General features: G+C 41.0%; 1 protein-coding gene across 1 annotated transcript; it reads right to left on the bottom strand.

Annotated features, from left to right (window-relative positions):
- Positions 1-1,430: 1,430 nt before the first annotated feature.
- GDAP1 (ganglioside induced differentiation associated protein 1) lies at positions 1,431-21,758 on the bottom strand. The gene is made up of 6 exons (XM_036263988.1): positions 21,602-21,758; positions 20,125-20,317; positions 8,020-8,193; positions 6,741-6,835; positions 5,508-5,622; positions 1,431-4,538 (listed from the first exon to the last, which is right to left on the bottom strand). Exons 1-6 carry the CDS (start codon positions 21,716-21,718, stop codon positions 4,156-4,158), a joined length of 1,077 nt encoding a protein of 358 aa, XP_036119881.1. The 5' UTR covers positions 21,719-21,758; the 3' UTR covers positions 1,431-4,155.
- Positions 21,759-23,123: the final 1,365 nt, after the last annotated feature.

The following is a 23,123-nucleotide window of genomic DNA, read 5'->3' as shown; positions in this document are numbered from 1 at the left end:
TGCAATTAAAACTATTATCCCCACTCTAATCATAGTTTTAATCTACTACCTTCACTGGCTTCTAATCTACCTTACCTAGTAAAACACAGGTTTTATAGGGAATTAGACCATTAAGATATTCTGATTTGAACAGTGGAGATAATATAAATCGGCCAAAAAGGTGATATCTAAATACTAAATTATTTATTGCATTAATTTGACTTTTGTATCTTTCCATGGTGCTTCCTTCTTTCCTGAAAAGACTCCTGGGTTGTATATGCACCTGACTTTCTATGATTATTCAAAAGTGTCCCTTTCGTATGTGTGTTTGTTTGCCAACTCAGGAAAATAAGGTCAATTTAATTTTCATTTAATTTGCTTTGCTCAATATAAAACAAAAGTAGTACTCAGTTTCTACTTGATGATTAGAATAATGGCAAAGCTTACCAAGGCTAGAAATATGGATGGTAATTTGAATATTTATAATCCATAAGTCAATAGAAGAAAGAGAATTAGCTATATCAAAATAGACATAAAGCCCAGCTGGTGTGGCTCAGTGGACTGAGCATCACCCCATGGACTGAGAGGTCCCCATTCCATTCCCCATCAGGGCACATGCCCAGGTTGTGGGCTCGATCCCCAGTAGGAGGCGTGCAGGAGGAAGCCAATCAATGTTGTTCTCTTACATTCATGTTTCTATTTCTCTCCCCCTAAAAAAAAAAAAAAAATCAATAAGATATATTTTTTAAAAAATAAACATAAATATCATAAGAAAAGTAATATTTGAAACCCAGTAAACATGTAACAAAACTGTTTTTTTTAAAAAAAAAAACTTTTGCCCTGGCTGGTTTGGCTCAGCGGTTAGAGCATTGGCCCATGGACCAGAGAGACCTGGTTTGGTTCCCACTAGGGGCACGTACCTCAGTTGTGGTTTGTCCCCACCCCAGTTGGGGTCATGTGGGTGGCAGCCACTCAATGTGTCTCTGTCACATAGATGTTCTTCTCTCTCTTCCTCCTGCTCTGTCTGAAGGTAAATGCAAAAATGTCCTCAGGTGAGGATCAAATAAATAAATAAATAAATAAACTTTCTCGGTTTTATTATTTTCATGATATCCCATTAGGTGGCTAGCTGCAAAAGAGATCCTTTAATGGTCAGGATCAATATGTAATTCTTTAAGCTGCCATTCATTTTAATGGTAAAGTTGTGTGTATTTCAATAAATCATCAGTTCGTAATTTTTGTTATAAAGAAAATAAGGCATTCTATAGCTAAATATCTTGAATACCTGACTTCTGCTTGTTTTACTATTTACCACATTATGCTTCAATTTTAAATTAAAAAAATACATCTGTTTTCTCAAAAAGATTACAAAATTAGTACTTGCAAAATACGTATTTCTTTTCCAATTACTTTTATTGATCTTACAGGCAGAATAGTATCTTGATCTCTCTATTACATTCCACAACACCAAGAAATCTACAACTCTAGTCTCAATATCAGTAACTATGAAAAATCAAGCAAGCAATTTACAACTATTGGCAGCTAGGGAAGTTGGATTCCAAAGGCATAGCATTGCAATCACAATAAAATAGTACTTACACATTAAGACACAAATAGCCAACGTAAATCTAGTACCTTGGGCATTTTTCTAATTGTGACAGTTACACATATTTGGGAAACTGAGGAGCCCACTGACCACTCACCAATGATGGTGAAAAAGGAAACACATAAAAGTGCCAATTTTGCAGATAGTACAAGTTCTGCTCTTTAGCTTGACATTGTGTGGTAGTGCTATCCCTTCCAAAGCATTAGAAATCAATACCACATGTGCCTCAAGCGTTTCTACAGATGAATGATTTGATGAAGGTGTCCTCATTTCGGAAACTGAGGTCATTCATGTTTGTCTTCAGTGGAAACATTTCAGGAGTCTTGCTAAACCTAAAGGACGCCCATCTCAGACTCCTGGATGAACAGTGACATCTAGTGGTTGTGACATCCCTAAACAAACATTTCAAAAGTGGGATCTCAAGGGCAATCATAAAACAAGCGAAATAACCGTGATGCATGATCTTTAATATTGATACAAACATATTTCCAATGCAACTGTACCAGAAAATAATAGACACTCCTTCCTAGTATATTTTCTCAGATGCAGTAATAATATAAATGTAAGGAAAAGCCAGCACTGGTTTCTAATCTTTATTCTTAATGAATAACCCTTACTTAGGTAATTATCCTTTGAAGTTTTTATAAAAATCCAATTTTGGTTTCTTTGTGTACGAGACCTTACTTCTAACGGTAAAAAGTAATACTATGAACTACTGAATAATCCATTTTTTGGATCTTTTATGGATACATGAATTAGAATGTTCCAGCAACAAACTTCACTATTCAACAGTGCACTGAGGAGCAAAATTAAGACATTATTAAAGCTGCCAGTCTATTAATAATTGTTGGATTGAGTTTACAGTGGAAATGTTATTAATTTTTTGTAAACAGAGAGCATCCAGTTCATTAAGCTTTTCTGAAACAACTGGATTATGAAATGGAATTATAGAACACTTTGACCGTCAAAAAATCATTGTTTCCTAGGCATGACTAATTCTTGTTCATGGAAAAGTCGGTCCAGTCTTTGGCTGTTTTGCACAGCCCATCTGAGGCAGTCTGAGCAAGCTAACGTTCGCTGGAATCTTAGCTCCTCATTCTCTGTACATACTTTCTACCAGAGACCGAACCTGCTCCCAAGGCCTTCCTGCCCAGCTCTGGAAATCTCTGTCTTCCCATCACCACGAAAGACTGTCCCCGAGCCAAACTGCATGATGCAGCTCTATGGTGGTTCAGGGGACACACTGAAATCATCCCTTCCAGATGGACTGAGGTACCCCCCAAATGCTTAGATGTATATGAATGAATATCGGTGGACGTCACTATCTAGCCATTCATTTTATCATCCCTCAATTAACCACCAACAGCTAGACCTTTCCCTTCCTCTGGAACATTATGAAGCTGTGTTGATGATCATACACAGACGCAAGCCCAGGACAATAGTTTTTGGGTTAACACACCTGTCTCCCAAATGCAGAATGGCCATATTTAGTACTCCCAGGTCATCAAAGCCACTACCCAGCTACATGCCATGCTAGTGATTAGCTGGGACAGTCACCTGATGCCACTTGTGCATAAAGAGCGCTGCAGAGGCCAAGTCCCCAGTGACTAGACATGACCGTACATAGGCACCATCAAACTGGGGAACCATGAAAAGAAACTTTGTGATATCACTTTAGATTTTCATATCAGTCCTAGGCAGACGTGTCCTAGTAGGCATCTCACACCCAAGTATACTAGCAGTTCATCTTATTAAATCAAGGAGTGTTATTTATATGCATTTAAAGTTAACACTAATGTCAAAGGAGGTGCTGTAACTATCCAGCCTGGGGTTTTCTCCAGCCCTCTCCGCCTTGTAACTCCTTAGTCTTATTTTCCCAAGGTTCTCAAGTCCAGGAGGATGTGGGCGTGGGCACAAGTCATCGCGGTAATGTTTGCTTAGAGGACAGGCAGCGTGCGCTCCGGAGGCTCCTGAAGTTGCCTGCGCTCCACTGTTCTGCCCTGCACACTGTGGGCGGCATGGTCCCTCTCCCCCTTCCCTTTGCCTCCTACTTCGCCTGAGTTGGGAGTGCCCACATGGAGCACAGCTGCACCCTGCTGCTGTCTGGACCCCTGCTGGGTAACAGGATGACATCTGGATCCCAGGAGCAATGCTGCTAACTACCCAACATTCAGCATATCTAGATAGTTTCAGATAAAAGAGCTATAGGGAATCTCAGGTTATTATTACTATCTGCTTATAATAGTAACCTCCCCCACAACAAAATCCGGAACTTGAACTGGCATTTTGAGTTCAAGGGCTATTCTCCACCTATCAGCCTCGACATACCTCGACCTTGGCGTGTGTTTGAAGGACGGATTAGTTCAGGTTTGCAAATCAGGAATCTCAGTGTTACCAGCCCATAAAAAAAAAAAAAAATGTCATTGCCTCCTCTCCCCACATAAACTACTCGAAGAGTAAAGTAAAATATGGTTTTTGCTAGTTTCCCAGGGACATTCTTCCCTGGCCTGGCAGAGTGGACAAGGTCGAGCTAAAGGTAGGATGAGTTCCTCCACTGGATCCCCGCAAGCCTAGAAATAATGCCGTCTGGGTCTAAGTGCTAATATCATGCTTCCAAGTCTCTTTCTGAACAGCGTAAAAGCAAAATACCCCACGCCCGCAAGCACGCCGAGCACGAGGGTGGTGCCCAGCACTTTGGGCGCCCTCTTCCGGGCCACCCGGAGCGCCGTGGGCAGCACCGCGGAGATTAATATATTGTTGACATGCCCTAAAACCTTGTTGAACGTTTTCCTCTTCAAGACACGCTCGTAATAGGTTTCCAAGTTGGGTCGCTTTCCATTTCCCCAGTTCCTCCTGGCAAACCCCAGGAACTTCAGTCGATGCAGCGTGACGGCCAGCGAGACGTCGGCCAGGGTGAAGGACGCTCCGCAGAGCCAGGGCGGGCGGCCCTCGTCTGGTCAGAGAAAAGGACACGGAGTTAGGGCCAGGCCGGCACAGACCGGCTCAGTCTGGAGGGCCGGTGTGAGTGCCCCAGAAGGCCAGGCCGAGGTACACTTTCTCGATCGTCACGCTCAGAGAGTCATTTTAGGCTAAACACAAAGTCCATGCAAACGTACCCCAAGCTAATGGAGACTTGACATCTGCCAGCCACCCAGGTCCCTAAGTGAAACCGGGGTCGCTGGAGCTGGGAGCCTGTCTATCATTTTGTAAACAGTTCTGAGAAGCTGAGAGCCTCCAAACCGGAGGAGTTAGCAGATATTTCCTTCTGGTTTATGAAAACAACAGGTGAGCTTTAGGAATATCCATGAAGTTGGGCCCAAAATGCCACTTAGTGAGTGCTCTCGGTTACTTATTGAAAGCACAGCAGAGTCGCTATTGTGAAGCAAGTTCCTGGTAACACGCTCTTGGACTTGGTTGTCCATTGGAACAGTGCAAGGGGACGTGGCTTTGCCCCCGGGCCTGGGCTGCACCGGGACGTCAGGTCCACAGGCACAGAGCGCGGATGCTCACCGCCGGCCTGCACGTCTCTGCCTGCTGGCCCCCCTATATACTTGACTGCAGGTGACACGTGGTCTCCCTGCCTAAGGAAAAAATCAGAGGGAGCAGTCAAGCAATGACTCGGGTTATTCAAGTTATTCAACCAAATTAACTACTGTAACTACACATTCGTGGAACAGGCTAGGTTGGAACTTTGCAACCAGAATTTAAATTGTGCAGAAACATTCTTCATCAGCCATATTTCACATAGGAGCAGACTGACTGACAATTAGACATCTGGGTTTTGCTGCATTCAATGTTGCTGTTGTTTTCCTAACTCAGACTGCCCATGGAAACAACACTTACAGAACATTTTTATTGACGTTTAAGACTGCTTCCATAAATACTCCTGGGAAAGAGAAAAAGAATACAAACAAGAACCTACCTGGGGTTTCTTCATTTCTTCTTTGCAACTCAGTTTCAACCTGATCCAAGACTTTCTCCAACTCATCAAGAATTTTCTTCAAATATTTGACATTGTCGTGGTCAAGTAGCTTGGACTAATTAACAGAAATAACTCAATAGATTATTGACGCCTATCCAAACAAGCGATGTAGAGCAAAGCAGATATAAGCTATTGCAGAGTTGGGAACTGTTTATTCTAGACAACGAGAAGAATCAGAATAACTTCGTTAAAGCAAGAACACAGTTGGGGGAAATGCCCTGGCTGTGGAAATACCCAGGGACCGAAGACTCTGAGGGGCGCAAAGAGACTGCTGTCAGCCCTACTCAGCATGGAATTCCGGCAGGGCCCCCTGAAGGAGTAAGCCGAGCAAGGGGAGGCTCGGGGAAAGGGAGAGACCTGGATGCAGCGAGGGAAGGAGCTAGAGGGAAGTGAGGAGCGCTGTGTGTGCGGGTTTAGTTTTTTCTGAGAAGCTCATCTAGCTAAAGGAGGTGGCTGAGGGAGGGTGGAGGTGTTGCTGTTTGCTTCATCTTTAATATGGAGGAAGCCCTGGCCGATTTGGCTCCGTGATTAGAGTGTCAGCCCGTGGACCAAAGATTTGCAGGTTTGAGTCCAGCCAAGGGCTTGCACCTCAGTTGTGGTTTGTCCCCAGCCCTGGGCAGGGTCGTGCAGGAGGCAACCAATCAATGTGTCTCTCTCGAATCAATGTTTCTCTCCCCCCACCCCCACTCTATCTGAAGATACTTGAAAAAATATCCTCAGGTGAGGATTAAATATATATGTACATGGGGGAAGCTCGCAGGCATTACTGGGCCATAGGAAAGGATCAACAGAAAGAGAGGCTGACAGTAACTGATGAAGCGAAGCCCCGCCCCCTAGGAGGCCGCCGAGCCTCACACAGAGCTCCGCCTAGGCCTGAATGTGGCAGAGTACCTGAAATGACAGATTCCTCGAATATTTTATTAACCTGCTTTTACCTTTTATAAATTTCCTTGGCCACCAGCACGCTCAATACCTGCTTCAGAAGCAATTGCCATCAGGTTTGAATAGCAAACCTAACAAAGAGAACTTATTTCTAGAAGCACGGCATAAGCAGAGGCAAACAGTGGCTGGTGACTTGCGATGGGTAACAGGTGCTCTGGCAATAGTGGTGCTGGGCAAAGACAGAAGGTCAGCGCGCAGTGCGGGTCAGGTGAGGACACCTGGTCTACTTACTTTGAGTCGCTTCTGTTTTGCGATGTAGGCCTCTTGTAAGTCTGGGTTTTCTTCAGCAAGTTTCCTCAGTTCAGACTCCGTGTTACCAATTTGGCCTGATAATGAAATCACGTTTGAAACAAAATTATTTCCTCCCTTCTGTGTGAGAAACCAGGGGAAGCGGGAAATCCGATGGTAAGAGCGTGAACTCGGGGTTCCTGCCCTGCCTCGGGCTTCCCCTCCCTGGGCCTCGCTTGCTCACCTGGAGCTGGGACTGGCAGAGCATCTGCCGCTCCGAGGCGCCATGGGAAGCACCATGGACAGCAGCCAGGGCGAGGCCAGCACCCCCTACTGCTTGGTGCGTGGCACTTGGTCAACTTTCAATACCTTTCAAGTTTTCTGTAAGGAACTTCGAGATGAAGAGAAGGAAAAAGCCTCATTTAAAAAATATATAAACTCTAGGTGATAAAATCCTATCTATCGGGATACTTGTTTCAAACCATATGTGAGTGCTTATAAAGAGAAGGAAGGGACCCGAAGAAGGTGAGGATCGGGGAGAGAGAGGAGAGGAGTGGAGACGAGGAGGGGAGGGAGAGAAGACCAGGAGGAGAGGTATCAGAAAGAAAGAGAACAACATGAGCGTGATCAGGCTGAGGCATGGTTTTGGAAAGAATGTAGTTTCTAGATTTAGAAGATCTAGGTGTGTGGTCCTCACAGGGTCTAACCACAGCCACCATCCCAACCTTCCTGTCCCCAGTGATGGTGCCACCGAGCACCCCTCCCTCTTCTCCACACCCTCCTCTATCCTCAGGACAGGACAGGAGAGAGCTGGATATCTCAACTCAAGCTCTGTAATTCTGCAGTCGCTGACTCTGGAGGTAAAGGGTAGACAGCTGTAGTTCAGCTCCCTCACACAACGAACAGAAGGGAAGAACCAGATGTGCACTCAGCTGCCTATACTCCCCACGGATCCCAGCTTTCCTGATCCCCAGTCCATCTGTCCCTAAGAACATGCTATGGTCTTTACTTTTCCACAGGCCACTCTTCTGAATTTTATTCAAACGTGGCCCTCAAAACCAAGAGCTGAAAAATCAGGACCTATAGACAATAAAGGTCCAGTTGGACAGCTGAAGCACAGATTCATCTGGGTGCAAGGACCGGCCTGTACCATGCACGCCCGTGAAGCAACCTCAACAACTCTCTTCCTATCCTCTCTCACTGGTTATGAAATATGCTAGGTCTCAAAATGAATTAAAAGAAACTCAAGACCGAATTGCAGGTCTTTAAGATGTTTACATACTGCGAATCCTTGTTGTTGCATAAGCTGGGATCATGGAGTCCACAGTCAGCTCAGGATGTAAAATGCAGCCGTGGGTATAGGCATCCATCGGCAAGGAGTCGAGCAGTTCCCGATAGTGCTGTACCCGTGGGTAATACATGCTTCCTTTATCAGGCATTAACCTGGGTGTTTTTTCTAAAGTTCATATAAAAAAAAACACATACACAAACATTGAAGGAAAAGTTACAAATGAAATATTACATCGAAAGCAAAAACCAAAAACCCAACCATCTCATCATTAAAATCTTCAATATTACATCAAGGCATTTAGAAGATATATCCCCAGCCCAGACATTCGAATTTCAAAATGGCCTGATGTACCAGACCGGATCCCAAATCATGATCATGATTCTCGCACTTCCCGCCTTACAAATTACTACTCAACCCTCAAGGTCTGGTTGTTAATGCCAGCCTCCCCGCCCTGAGCATTCCCTGACCCCCTGCAGCTACCTGCACCGGACAGGGGCAGGTGTGCCTTCCTCTGTACACACAAAAGGCCTTGTACATACTCCGTCAGAGCCCTTATCACCTAATTACTTGTATCTTTTTGCCCCATGAAGCTCTTCAGGGTAAGGGAACTGTGGCCTGGGGCCCAGCACAGTGCCTCACACAATTTGAGCCCTTGGTAAAGGTTGGTTAAGAATGAACACTCATCATTAAAAGATGTGCAAGGGCTACTCTTCTCTGGGTTCCAATTAATACCAAGAGCAACCCTGTTGGTGCTGATGTGAATGTGAAATGACAGTCTCACGGAATTTCTAATATTTTATCTCTGGAATGTGGGTTCTACCGAAATCCTCATTTGCTGGTTAAAATCTAGACTGTAGACTCCTTGAGGGCAGGGACCATGTTCTTCGTCGCACCCTCAGTACCTAATACCATATTTGGCTCATAGTAGGAGTACAGTAAATTTTAATAAATGAATTAACATACAGTCCCAAATTTCTAGTTATTATAGAATACAGCAGACCCACATATCCAGTCCAAAAATATTAAATGAAAAGTTCCAGAAATAAACAATTTATACATTTTAAATTGCATGCCATTCTGAGCAACATGATGAAATTTCAGGCTGTCCCCTCCTGTTAGTCACCTAGTGGCCATCTCAGTTACTGGATCAACTGTCCTAGCATCACAGTGCTTGTGTTCAAGTCACCCTTTTTATTTCAAAATGGTCCCAAAGTCATTCACATAATGTTTCTTATAGTATATTGTTAGAACTGTTCTATTTTATTATTTTTATTGTTGTCAGTCTCTTTCTGTGCCTCATTTATAAACTTTATTGTAGATAGGTTTATATAGGAAAAAACATGGTATATAGGGTTTGGCACTACCCACAGTTTCAGGCACCTGCTGGGGGGGGGGGGGTCTTGTATCTATCTCCCAAAGAAAGGGGACTAGTGTATTTGAGCTGGAGAAGCTCTGTAGTATGAAGATACTGAGATATAGAAACCAAGAAATTCTCCCAAGATCCCACAGCTAATTAGAGGCAGAACAAGAACTAAAGTCATCTATCCCTTAATACAGTGTTCTGTTTTATTACATCATCAAAAGGCTCATGTTTCAGAGACTAGCCAAGAATGATAAAGATGAACCAAATGACCCAAAGGCCAGGGCAATGCCCCTTCAGAATCACTTTACACTTCTGCCTCTCAAACTGCCCTAAAAAAAAAAAAATGCCAACTACCTTATTTCAGCAAGTGAAAAGAACAGCCTCAACTTTATTGATTGATTTCTTTGTTTGGGTTACTTATTGAATTTAGAATCTTTTTGAGGGTCGCTCATTCATTCATAAATGTTGACAATACGAAGTCGATTACAGAGCATTTCTGGCAAGATCTCATAATGCCAGACCAAGTAGAAGAAACTTTTGAAGCCAATAGGCTATTTCTAACTCTCTAAGAAAATAGAAGATGTATCACTCTTCAAACCTGCTGGGTTGTCCAGTTCTGAAGTTCGCATTAGAATCATCAGGAATGAAGTGTCAACTACACACTGCCTGTCAACAGTGGATTTACCCAACTAGGGCACATTTCCTTGCTGACCTTTCAAGATCTCTTGATCTCAATGTAGCCCCAGGATGCCAACCAATGCGTGGTAGACACATCTTGCTTCCACGAGGACAACATGCTGAAGGCCTTCTGAGGTCCTTGAAATTCTGAGTTCTTAACTTTTCATGTGCCTCTGCCCTCTTCTCAAAATATTGTTCTTAAGTATATAAAAGGCAAGCTGTGTTAGTACTCCTTGTGGTCAAGCAATCCACTAGGAAAAGAACTAATTCTGAGCAGATGCTCCCCCTTGATTCTGAGCCCCAGTAAAAGAAGACCTGAACTGACCCTACTGTCCGGGGCTAAGGCCAGGCTGTATGAGGCAAACTCCAGCAAATCTACAAGATGTGGGATCATGAGAATAAATTCTTGTTGTTAAAAAGAATGTATAAAATACAAACATGGGATTATATAGGAAATTGATTATATTAAAATATAGTTATGAAAGTAATTTTAAATGATGAAATACTAATATGTTTGTTAATACACAACAGTGGGTCTACCATATTTCAAAATACTATGAGCATAAAGGATACTTTAAAATAGCTGCAACAGCCCTGACCAGTTTGACTCAGCAGTAGAACATCGGCCTGTGGACCAATGTTGCAGGTTCAGTTCCTGCTAAGGGCATGTACGTTGGTTGCAGTTTATCCCCAGCCCTGGTTGGGGTCATGAGGGAGGCAACCAGTCAATGTGTTCCTCTCAGATAGATGTTTCTCTCTCTCTCTCCCTCTCACTCTATCTAAAGATAAATAGAAAAATATACCCAGGTGAGGATTAAAAATAAATAAATTAAAATAACTGCAATAACTTGATATCCTATGAGCCCATCCGTGATTTCTTTTGGTAACAAAGTTGCAGGCACTCCTGCTATTGCTGTGGATTATGCCTACACTAGAAATGAAAGGAAATAATATATTTCTACTGGAAATTAGTGAAAATAAGACACACTATTTCCCCCATCCAAGTCCTCAAATCTCCTGAAATCTAGTCATCGACCACGAAGGGCAAGGTGTGGTCTGAGCCTCCCTGAGCTTCCCCAAGATGCTCTCAGGGGCTCCACAAAGTCCAGCTGTTTTTATAGTAATTCCAAGATGTTGGTTGCTTTTCACTCTCCTCTCTGGAGTGTACAGCAGTGTTGTCCAGAGGCTACTGGACACACACTGACTCCTTCCTCCCACAGTTCCTGGCATGCAAATGCTTGTGCATTCTTGTGTTTTAAACTTTTCTCCACTTGAATTTCCAATATGGTAGATATTTATAGATTTGGTCCACATAAACTAATGCCCTCAGGTATTCTCAATAATCTTTAACACAAAGGAGTCCAGAAACAAAAACGTGTAAGAACCACTGCTGAGGAATCTAAGAACTTCAGGTTAATAACATAAATGGTCCAGGATTATAAAAATTCCAAACGGTTCAATTTCTGGCCCCAGGCACTGGCTGCCTCCCGGAACCAGGCCTGAGGCTCGTGTCCAGCACAGCCTGCCAAGGTACCCAGGAAAGGGACCGAGGGCAGGAAAAAGAAGTCTGGCTGCTTTCTGGGGAGGTTCCATGTGGCCAGGCCTAAACTCTTCCAAAAAGAACATAGGTTGAAATGCATGAAAATAACGTTCTTCTACTCGGAACAGCATTGCTAGGTAACTATCTCCAGAAATGCTGTGTCAGAGCAGAAAACAGCCAGGGTCCCGGGTTCTCTTCCAGTCCCAGCCTCTCCTGAGGAGGCCCTGTCCAGCCCCACAAGCGCCACCGTCCTCCTCCCACCAGAGCACAGTAGTGTCCGCTGCCTCCGGAAACAGTTTGTCAAATCACGACTGGGAATTTTCTTTGAACCATACAGATCTTCCCTCCCACTCTCATCATATTTCCTTTTCCAGTCCGTTCATCTTTGTTATACTGTGAAAGGTAATAAACAGAACCCTCATTTAAATGCAGTCAGGAGGCCCTGGCCGGTTTGGCTCAGCGGTTAGAGCGTCAGCCTGCGGTCCTGAGAGACCCGGGTTCGATTCCCGCTAAGGGCGCGTATCTCAGTTGCAGTTTGTCCCCGGCCCTGGTTGGTTGTGCGGGTGGCAGCCACTCGATGTGTTCCTTTCACATCGATGTTTCTCTCTCTCTCTCTGTTCCTCTCTCTCCCTCCCACTCTACCTGAACAAGAAATGGAAAAATGCCCTCGGGTGAGGATAAAAAAATAAATAAATAAATAAATAAATGCAGTCAGGAGACTAGAGGAGAGAACTCTCCTGCATGTGTCTCTCAGTGCTCACTACTGACCCTAATGGGAAGAGATGTACCTGCACCTCCAACAGGAAGTGACACTACTACCTCAGCTGGAGGAGGGAGTGGTAACAGCTTGGCCAATGAAAGGCTACCAGCACTCAGCCAATGAGAAGTCACTATACTCTGAACTTTCAGTTTCCTCCAATGGATTCTTTGTTTACAACAGCCCCTCCTACGTCCATCCAAGAGTGTTCCTCTTCTTTTGTTTCTCTGGTCTTGTACATGGTTCACCATTAGCCCACACATCCCGAATTGCAATTCTTTGCTGTTCCCAAGTAAACATATTGTGCTGGAAAAATATCTGGCTATTTGTTAAAGGTCAATAATATTTTTTTTTTTAAAGGAAAATATTTTCTTGGAATTGTACTCAGTCAGGAGTGGGAAAGCAATAGAAGGCTTACAAGGACAGGACAGGGAATAGGGGCTTTTAAGAAGCGGGCAGTGAGCCCTGGCCGGTTTGGCTCAGTGATTGGACCATTGGCCTGTGGACCAGAGAGTCCCGGATTTGGTTCCCACTAGGAGCACGTACCAAAAAAATTAAAAAGAAAAAAAAGAAGCAGGCAGTGAGAAGAGTCCCAGGCACTGAGGATAGGGTTGCAGCAGTGGAAGCCACCATTAGTAGTCAGTGGACGAACAAATAAGGAGAAATAAATAGTTGGCATAAGATCTGACTCCCTAAAAAATTGAGTAGAGGACAAGACAGGTCTTGTATTGCATCTAAATTTAGGCAGCAACTTAGAAACAGGCAAGAGAGAAACGAATTTTCAAAAAAAAAAAAATCAGGAGGAAACAATAAAAGCATTCTGCAGTCATTTAATAGGGCCAAACAACTCTGTACATTCTCAAGTCCTTGTATTGCTGGTTAGAACAAAGGCCTTGAGCTATTTTTTAAAATTACATTTAGTTCCCCCAAGAGCAAAATATTAAAGGGATCTAAGGGTTTAAAGGTATAAGCTCCCATTATTTTACTGAATTCACTACTCTGATTTCCTCCATTCCCTGGTGATGGCAGATAAAAGAGGCATTATTATGACTGTTTTCAAGAAAGACTCCCCTAGGTCTATTTGAATAACTTTTAGGTCTTCTTAATTAGCTCAGTGAAAACAGATTAGACTTCATTTATAACTTGGTCCTTTTGTTGATTTTTTTATTCTACTTAGATCATTTAGTGATGATATAAGCACATAAGATGATATGCATCAAGTAGCTAAACAAGATTGTACCTTTCAACTCGTTATACACTCAGCCATTTGAAAATATACTAACAGTAAACAATTAAGTTATGACCCGAAGCAAAAGGTATGGTTAAAAACTAACTGTAATTCAAAGCTATTTTAACTTTGGTGCTAGAAAGATCAAATCTGGCCCTGGCCGGTTTGGCTCAGCGGTTAGAGCATTGACCTGCGGTCCAGAGAGACCCGGGTTCGGTTCCCGCTAAGGGCATGTACGTTGGTTGCAGTTTGTCCTCGGCCCTGGTTGGTCGTGTGGGTGGCAACCACTCGATGTGTCCCTTTCACGTCTATGTTTCTCTCTCTCTCTCTCTCTTCCTCTCTCTCCCTCCAACTCTATCTGAACAAAAAATAGAAAAATGTCCTCGAGTGAGGATAAAAAAAAGAAAGATCAAATCTGAACACAAACAAGAAAAATTACATGGTGTCAAATTATACAAATTCACTCTATGCACCTAGGATTTTCTGAGACGGCCAAATTTAGAGCATTATTTTCAAAAACTGTACACATTAAATGTTTAACTACTTTGTTTAATTGGTATTCTAGTTAAGACTTTTAACAAAACATTCATAATTGAGGGCAAAGATTCTTTTATCAGACAGTTTGTTCTGATTATAAGGTACACATAACACAGAAGTAGGACCTCTGCATTTAATACCCACACCTGTCCACAAAAACTGGACAAATCACAGAGTTAAAAAAAAAAAAAAAGTTACTTTTTAAAACCACTTTCATTGGCACAATCATGAGTTTTAAATTCATTTTCTTTTTCTGACCATATGCTATATTTTCTCCACCCTGAGTTAGAACCTTGCTGCTAAGTCTGCAATTTCAGTGATGGGCTAAAAGGCGCACACAGTTGTTCAGCTATATGTGAGAGCTTTATATGGATAGGAATACAATTTTTTATTCTATGACTCTTAAACAACAATTTGAAATTCCTTACATAATTAATTGTATTTTCTTTAATGTGGCAGTAACTTCAGGATTAATGTTCTTTCAAAAATCTGATACAGTTGATTTTCAACATATATTGATAAACCTGTATCTATAATATTATATTTCCAAAATTATATTTCCTATAAAATTATATTTCCTGTGATGCTTTACTATCATACCACTGTTAAAGTACAAAACTCAACTGAGTAAATTTGAAAATATAATTGGCTTTATTAAGCAGTTCATGAATCGGGCAGCATCTGAACTAGCAACGGCTAGAAGGGCTCTTGGAGAGATTGTACAAAATGGAAGGTGTTCATAAGAATAAGGGTGGGCAAGGGAGCTATTATCAAAAGAAAAGGAAGGATTATTTTAGGCCAGCACCTCTCCTTTTGGGGATAATGGACTGGCAAGGGTTTTATCCTGCAGATTTCTCTTCTTCCTTTGGAGGATGGAGAGGGCGCATGTGACAGATTACCTTACTGGTGCTTAACCAGAAAATTCTAGGCTGGCCGATCAAATGTATATATATACATTTCTGGTGAAGGTTGGGACAGCAATTAGGCAGATACTGAATATCATGGGCTTTACAACAAGTGACACCATCTTAGACATGTACTTTTCTCTTTAATACCAGAATACTTTGATTATTTTCAAACCAAATCCTATTTCCTAATCATACTTTATTTTTTTACTTTTTATCCTCACTGGAGGACATTTTTGCATTTTTATCCTCAGATAGAGTGGGAGGGAAAGAGGGAGAAAGAGAGAGAGAGAAACATCGATGCAAGAGAGACACACTGAGTGGCTGCCACCCACACAACCCCAACCTAGGCTGGGGACACACTGAAACCAAGGTATGTGCCCTTAGCGGGAGCTGAACCCAGGACTCGCTGGTCCGTGGGCCGACGCACCAACCGCTGAGTCAAACCAGCCAGGGCCCTAATCATACTTTAAATGATATATATAGACATAAGGTATGGGACATAATCTTCAGAGAACTGTTATATATTAAATTACCAAAATTCAATATTCACCATATCACATCCTTGTTTCCAGGTTATCACTGGCAGTAATAAATAATATATGTTCTAGTATTTTGTAGTTATTTCATGCCCAAATCTTATTATCTAGTGGCCAAATTAAAGTTCACTGAAAGAGATTATGAATAGTATAAGAAATATTTAGATTTTTAAATCCATATTATGAGTGTATATTTCCCTTGTCATACCCATTGTTCCTGAGTTCTCCTAGTTCCTTACTATCATACCTCGTCTAGATTAATAAATTTCTTGCTTTACTATACCTACTCTTCATTACCTGCCCAGGCGGGAAAAGCTGCCACTCACATGAAAAAGCCTACAGAACTGAGTGGTAGTAATAGCACATGTATGCACTGCAGACAGGTTTGGCATTATCGTCAAGTTTACAGAATGAAATTATCTTTGATGATTAGTTAGGTTTTTAATGATTTGGGTGTTTTAACTTGGGACCTTGTACCAATTAATACCCAATAAACATCTACTGAAAGAACGAACGAAGAGATTGCTCTTGGCCAGCCCTTGATTGAGCAGCCACAACGGAGTCCTTCTAAATTCTTCCTTTGACCCAAGTTCTGACCCCCGGAACATCACTGATGTCTACACCAGTCTTCCATGTAACTGCTTTTTAAAAAATCAAGCATAGCCATCACTCAACTTAATATTCACTATCTTCGGCTAAGACTTGGAAAGAATTGTCTTGGCAATCAAATTTTTCTCCCCAAAGTAGCAGTTATTTAATGGATTTATCCCATAAGAATGTAAATATGGAAATACTGATTACATAGACAGGTTTTCAGGTCAGCAAGTCATCATTTTTAGTGCTATAATCCCCAACTAATAGACTAATACATGATAGCAAGTAGTAACAGTGAAGGAGGTTCCAGTTCACTACACTCTGTTCTTTAGATGAATGGATACACTTAAGTAAAGTCTCCTATTATAACCATGGGCAACTATATACCTCATGAAATCCATTTACTTATTATCATTCTAATTTGCCAACTCCTTCAGAGTTCCATCCATAATTGAACAAAATGCTACATATTCTAGCCAGTTAAGAATATAGCAAGTTACAATTCACCATATTCTGGATAGAACCTATACTTTTGAAACAATTTGAGATTACACTAGCCTTTTGTTTTATTATTGGCTTTTATCAGTAAATTATTAACCAGCCTGGTCTCCCATCCTTCTTCAAGAAGATGATTTTTAAAAACAAAATTCGCATACTATATTTAGCCTTGTTACACTTTATCATAGCTATTCTTCCATTTTATTGTTCCATTAGAAACATTTCAAAGTTAGTCATATTAACCATTCTGTCATCTACAAATGTAATAGTGTTTCTGCTATGTCTTTATTCGGGTCATTTATGGAATGTCATGCTCCTCGGAGAACAGAAGCCTGTAAGAATACCAGTAGAGATCCCTGTCCAGGTTGACATCTCTTTTCAATAATTCATTTATTTTAATCATTCAAATGTATTCATTAAGTTCCTATTAAAGAACAATCACCATAGAAAGCAGTGGGAATACAGTTGTTAATGAGACAGACACTGTCCCTGACCTTATGGTGCTTACAGTGGTCTATAAGCAATTGAAATAATTAAAATAAAGTGAGATAAACTTATTATAGGATAAGTAAAATGACATTCTATAGCTAAAGGAGCAACCTGGCATAAGAAATCTAAAATGAATATCCTTCAATTTGGTGGTTTATTCATCTGAAATGTACATTTTATCTAGACATATTTCCTCCTTTGATCCATAAGGGTATCATATGAAGTCGTCATAAATGCTCTACTTAAGTCAAGATCCACTATATCTAGAATTATGCCTGGCACATAATAGACTCGTTTTTTTAAGTGTTAGTTAATGACATTTTCCAGTAATGTAAATTTAAGCTGCTTCCTTTTAACTTATTCAAAATTTATATATATATATATATATATATTTCTTTAAATTTTTGACAATCCATTTTAGAACTCTGCCACCATTAAAGATAGTTATTTCTAGCACTGCTTAAAGCTTTAAAAATTATTTACTGCACATTAATTTGTACCAGTGTTTCTCAAACTTTGATATAAATTTGAATCACTTGGGAATCATGGTAAAATACAGATTCTGAGATTTGCATTTAAGTCTAGGACTCTGCTTTTCTAATGAGCTCCCAGTGATACCAGTGCTGCTGGTCAATGGAACACACCTCTGGCAAGAACTGGTAGAGTTCCCCTCCCCCTTCCTTGACAATTGGAATAAAATTTGTCTACCACTTGTCTGGCTCTTTTCCTAATCTCCTTGAGTTCCTAATGATAAATAAAATATCTTAATGATGACTGTGATAACACTTACATGTTTTTTGTTTTTTTAATTTAATACTTTGGGATAAACTTCATCTGTAGACTAGACTGGCCTTTTTATGAAACTAATTGTTCTCATGCTGTTTTGATATCTACTATGGGTTTTAGGTCCTTTAATCTTAATCTTTTTCAACCCTTTCCAATTAAATGACTCCTCTCCTAGGAAAAAGGAAGGAGTAAAATAGGAACCAACTGAAATGTTTTATGTTTGCATTGATAAAACTACATCACCCAATCCAAGAGAACAAACAGAAGTCAAGTCACCGAGAACATAAGTCAGGGCCAGCTTCAGACTCAAAGCTAGGATTCTTGATTGCTTACTTATTCTGTTGGTACAACCAGAATTAAAGTCCTTAGTTTCCATATTTTTTATCTTAACACTTAATCCACAATTCTTTCTCCTCTGATTCAATAAATAGTAATAAGAACCTAGTATTTCCCTCGTTACAGCAGGACTCGGAATGTTTTAGTTTTGTTGTTATACAGTCAAAGGAAAGGGAAAAGCCTAAGGAAATTTTTAAGAAAGGCTAATAATCATTAACATTACTATGTTATAAAGTAACATATTTCATGTTACTCAATATCTTAGAGGAGAAACAATGTAAGAGGAAAGCAATAAGGAGAGAGAAGAAGAGGGGAGAATGGTAATAGTAGTAGTTCAAGAGATACTAACAAAATATTTATATATGATTTTTCATTTACTATATCTTTTGAAAGTTTGTGATTATTTAAAACAGAATTCTCATACAATTATTTTTGTTTCATTCACATTATTATAATCACTTCTCCCAAGAAATACAAATTATTATTTAACAGACTTGTCCATTTCCAGAAAGCTCAAAGTTGAGGAAAAAATGTATTAAGTCAATTAGCCACCATTTTCAGTACAATCCCCAGTATATAGACTCAGAGGGATTGCAAGTAATGGTGGAGAAAGTTGTTCATTAAGTTATTTGGTTTTGGTCAATGGCCACCTTTAATGAAACCTTCCATCAGAATCCCACAGAACCAAACACTTGGGTTAAGAGCAGAAGTAGCCCATTACTCATCTACTTCCCTGGGATCCCTGCTCCATTCAGGCCCCATGTCTATTTTCCTCCAAAGTAATACCTTGGACATTTTTCTGGCTAATTTCGTTTCTCAGTTTCCAGTGATTTAAGGTTATTTTCTGGTTTTAATCTGCCCAGTTAATATCAACACAGCTGGTGGGAGATGAAGAGTAACTGGATCTCACACAACTTTTTTTGCAGAAGAGTACTCAGCTGAGAGCTAGGAGCCCTGTGTTCTCTCTCAGTCCTGCCAGTGGTCAGCTGTGGAATCTTGGGCAAATCAGCGAAGCCACAATTCACCTCAAAGGGTTGTCATGAAGAACAAGCAACACATGTATAAATGGCAATGACTATGGGAGACAGTTGGTAAACTATGAAGGTCTGGATCTGACAGACTTGCATTTCAGCCCTACCCTGGAATACAGCTATGTTGCCTTAAGTAAGCTTTCATGTACAAAATGGGCATAACTAAACTACCACACCTGTCTCAGGTGGGTTCTTTGATGACTGAATAGAACAAAAATTATTAAATGTCTGATATAAAACAGGCTATTAATAAGTGATTAGTACTTAAATGCAGTATATAAATTTAAGCACTATAATTCCTTACAAAAGAATGTGAACTATACAGGAGTAACAGGAGCCAAGAACTCAAAATATACCAACATTCTGTTCTCCCTTGTCTGTACGTTATTCCTCTTTTTCCCTCTTATTGTTTTTAAGGTGGAACCATTTGGTAGAACAGATAAAACTGATTTTCATAGTCTACATTTAGAATCAACATTATGAATGTCACTTCAAGGCAACTAAATTACCACCACAAGCCACCTACCTGCAGGGTTTTTTGCAAGTAAATTTGAAACATTAAAATTTGTCATTTACATGAAATTCTTTTAAATGGAGTTATACTGGTTTATACAAAATGTATGTCATTGACCCATTTTATTTTTGTATGCTTATGGAAATGGAAAAGTTTTTAATCACTAAACTATCATCATGAAATCAAAAAGAAGGAAAGAAGGGAAGGAGGGAGAAAAGAAGGAAGGGAAGAAGGGATGGAGGAAACAAATACATTTGTGTTAAAAGTAAATCTAAGAAATCACAAATAGCCTTAACATTACCATCCAGGAAAGTCTGTTCAAGATAATCAATGATCTGAGTGGCCTCACAAATAATGTTTTCCCCGTGGATAAGGACAGGCACTTCTCCGGTTGAGTTCAAACGCATAAACCAAGGCTCATTGTGCTCACTCAGGGGCAGACTTACATCATGTTCCTCGCACTTCAATGCCTTTTCAGCAATTACCAAGCGCACCTGGAAGAGTTCACATTGGTTACCACAGCACATGTAGGCTTTCAATTAAATGACATCCCTGGATACCACTAAGCAGCTTTTCTGTGCTTACCTGAGCTATCAGTATTTTCAATATCCTTTTTAACTATAGTCATGCTCAGTATAGCTACCTTTAGGTCAACAACAGACTGCATATAAGATGGTGGTCCCATAAGATTATAATAAAGCTGAAAAATTCCTGTGGCTTAGTGATGTCACAGACCGATACATCACCATCATAGCATAACACATTACCCAGGTGTTTGTGGTGATGCTGATATAAACAAACCTATTGTGCTGCCAGTCATATACAATTATGTACATACTATTATGAACAGTAATGATACTTGATAATGATAATGACTCTGTTACTGCTTTATGTATGTACTATACTGTACTTTTTACCATTATTTTAGAGTACACTTGTTGTAAAACAGCATGTCATGTTAACACCAGCAGCAGCCGTGTATATTTTGTTTTTACATATCTCTGATGGCATCATTTTCTCTTGCACTTGATTTAATCTTGTGTAGTTTTGTGCAGCAACATGCTGTACAGGCTCATAGCCTAGGAGCAGTAGGCTATCCCATACAGCCTGGGTGTGCGGTAGGCGAGATTTTCTAGGTTTGTGTACATGCATTCTGTAATGATCACAGAGCAACAAAATCGCCTAATGATGCATTTCTCAGAGTGTCCCTGTTGTTAAGCTCTGAATAACTGTATTCCTATTCTAGAATTAACAAATCAGATATACTCTAGCATCTTGTTCTTATAAATTAAAAAAGATAAGTAATGAAAATTATTCTGGCTACAGTAATTTACAGTCACCTTCCCCATCACTAGTACTTTCTTGTTCCCTAATCCTAATCATATCCTCCCTAGACAAGAACCTGAAATACAGATATGCTCGGCCTTGTGAAAGACAGTAAATGGGAACAAAATAGAATAAAATCAGCAAATGTAGATGCTTCGGCTGTTGGAAGGAGCTTTCCTCTGCCTCACTCTGCAAGGCCCAGGGCACAAGGCCTCCAGCCCAAACACCGAAAAGTGATGCTTTTGGTCTTATTTCATGAGTGGCAATGCCTAGGTCATAGCTTTTTCATCTCAGGCTGATTCTCCCTGCTCCCCCTACCCTCCTGGGAGCGCCGGTGAGGCTGGGGCCTTGGAGTCACTTTCCAGGTGGGCTGGCGGCTGGCTGGCCGGGAGGGAGCTGTCCGGGTGCTGAAACCCGATCCTCACCGACCGACCGCCGCCAAGGCCTTTTACCTTTTGGGAGCTGAAGGAATGCGTCCAGTGGTACAGAATGAGCTTAACCTCCGCCTGCGACTTGCCTTCCGCCATCAAGGGCGCGCCCCCTCTCTGCTCGTCCTGCATCTGAGCCATTTCGAGGAGCGCCCTGTACCTCTCCCACCCGCTCAGCCCAGTAGAGCGTGGGTAGTTTTTCCGCGATGCCTCCTGGAGCCCGGAAAGCGAGTTTGGCGGACGAAAGGGCGGCTGGGAAGTGTAGTTTCTGCGGCCAGGAAGCTGCAGCAGCCCCGCAAAGACTGGGTGTCCGTGCGCCAGGAAGTCTCTGAGAGGTGCAAGTGGACGTTTGTTAGGGGAAACAATCTCAAACGAATTCCTAATTATTAAAGTGAGTAATGAATAATGTTGATAGCAAATTACTCGTTGGTTTTGATGTGAAGTAGAGGTTGCTTAGGCATAAAAACAGCAATTTTCCGGGATACTTAGGGTTCCTCTGGAACAGCCGGTACCTTTGGCGGAGGGGAAATGCCAGTTGTCAGACAAAGCAACAGGCTAAGGATCTGTGTGTTGTCATTAGAAGAGGCTACTATGGAGTCATGCAAAATAATGATAATAATTATTATTATTACTATTATTATCATAAACAATATACACAATGGTGAGGAAAAATAGCTTAGTTGTTAAACACAGAGATTTTAGAACAGATCTGCCTGTATTCTTGTCCTGGCTTTTCAATTTTTCCCATTTTTGTAGTAGAGATCATAGATTACCCTAATAAGGTTTTTGTGACAATTAAGTTGCAAAATTCAATGTTGAACACTTAAAACATCCTGGCATGTTGTAGGCACTCAATATTATTCACAGGTTGAGTTGCCTTATATACATTCTCTTTATAGCCATGGTCAGAATCATAATTTTATACTAGTCTAGTTATTATTGTACACCTCTTAAAATTTGGTCTCAGTAAATTAATAAAAGTCCTCTCTTAGTAAATAGTATTAATATTACCATGGATGCTTGTATAATGCATTCAGCAAATATTTATTGAGTACCTACTATGTTCTAAGCATCATGCTGGGCCCTGGGAATAATACAAAGATGTGCAAGACCTGATACAAGTCTGGCGACAAGACAACAAAACAACCATAGCAGCTAAAAGACCTATATGTCTTTGAGTGTGAACAGATGTACTATGAGAAAAGAGGCAGGGATCCAACTCAAGTCAAAAGAAGGCCCCTTCCAAGAGAAAAATTTCCTATGGTCCTTCTCCCTTTTACACTTCATACCCTTAAGTTAACTCAAATGCTACAGCAAAAGTGTTTCTTACCAAATTTGTTTTTTATCAGTTTATGCTTCAGAATAGAAGGGGAAAAAGCAAAACTTTGAAATCAGACAAAGTGTGATTAAGTTCTAGCTCCATCCAATGACCTCTCTTGAGCCTTCACTCCATCGTGTGTGAAATATGGATTCGTAGAAATAAGTGACTGTGGGGGAAGTTGGATGAGAGCCTATGTAAAGCACTTAGGACATTGCCTCCGCTGTG

This window comes from Molossus molossus, unplaced genomic scaffold, assembly GCF_014108415.1.
Source record: "Molossus molossus isolate mMolMol1 unplaced genomic scaffold, mMolMol1.p scaffold_m16_p_16, whole genome shotgun sequence".
Lineage (NCBI taxonomy): Eukaryota > Metazoa > Chordata > Mammalia > Chiroptera > Molossidae > Molossus > Molossus molossus.
This window is presented reverse-complemented; position numbering and strand designations above follow the sequence as displayed.

Excerpts from the sequence above, each read along its gene's own strand:
- GDAP1 (XM_036263988.1), bottom strand. The coding sequence starts at position 21,718 with ATGGCTCAGATGCAGGACGAGCAGAGAGGGGGCGCGCCCTTGATGGCG. Across the intron at positions 20,318-21,601 it reads ATTCCTTCAGCTCCCAAAAG|GTGCGCTTGGTAATTGCTGA; the intron begins GTAAAAGGCCTT and ends GAACTCTTCCAG. Across the intron at positions 6,836-8,019 it reads TGCAACAACAAGGATTCGCA|GCCAAATTGGTAACACGGAG; the intron begins GTATGTAAACAT and ends TTTCATTATCAG.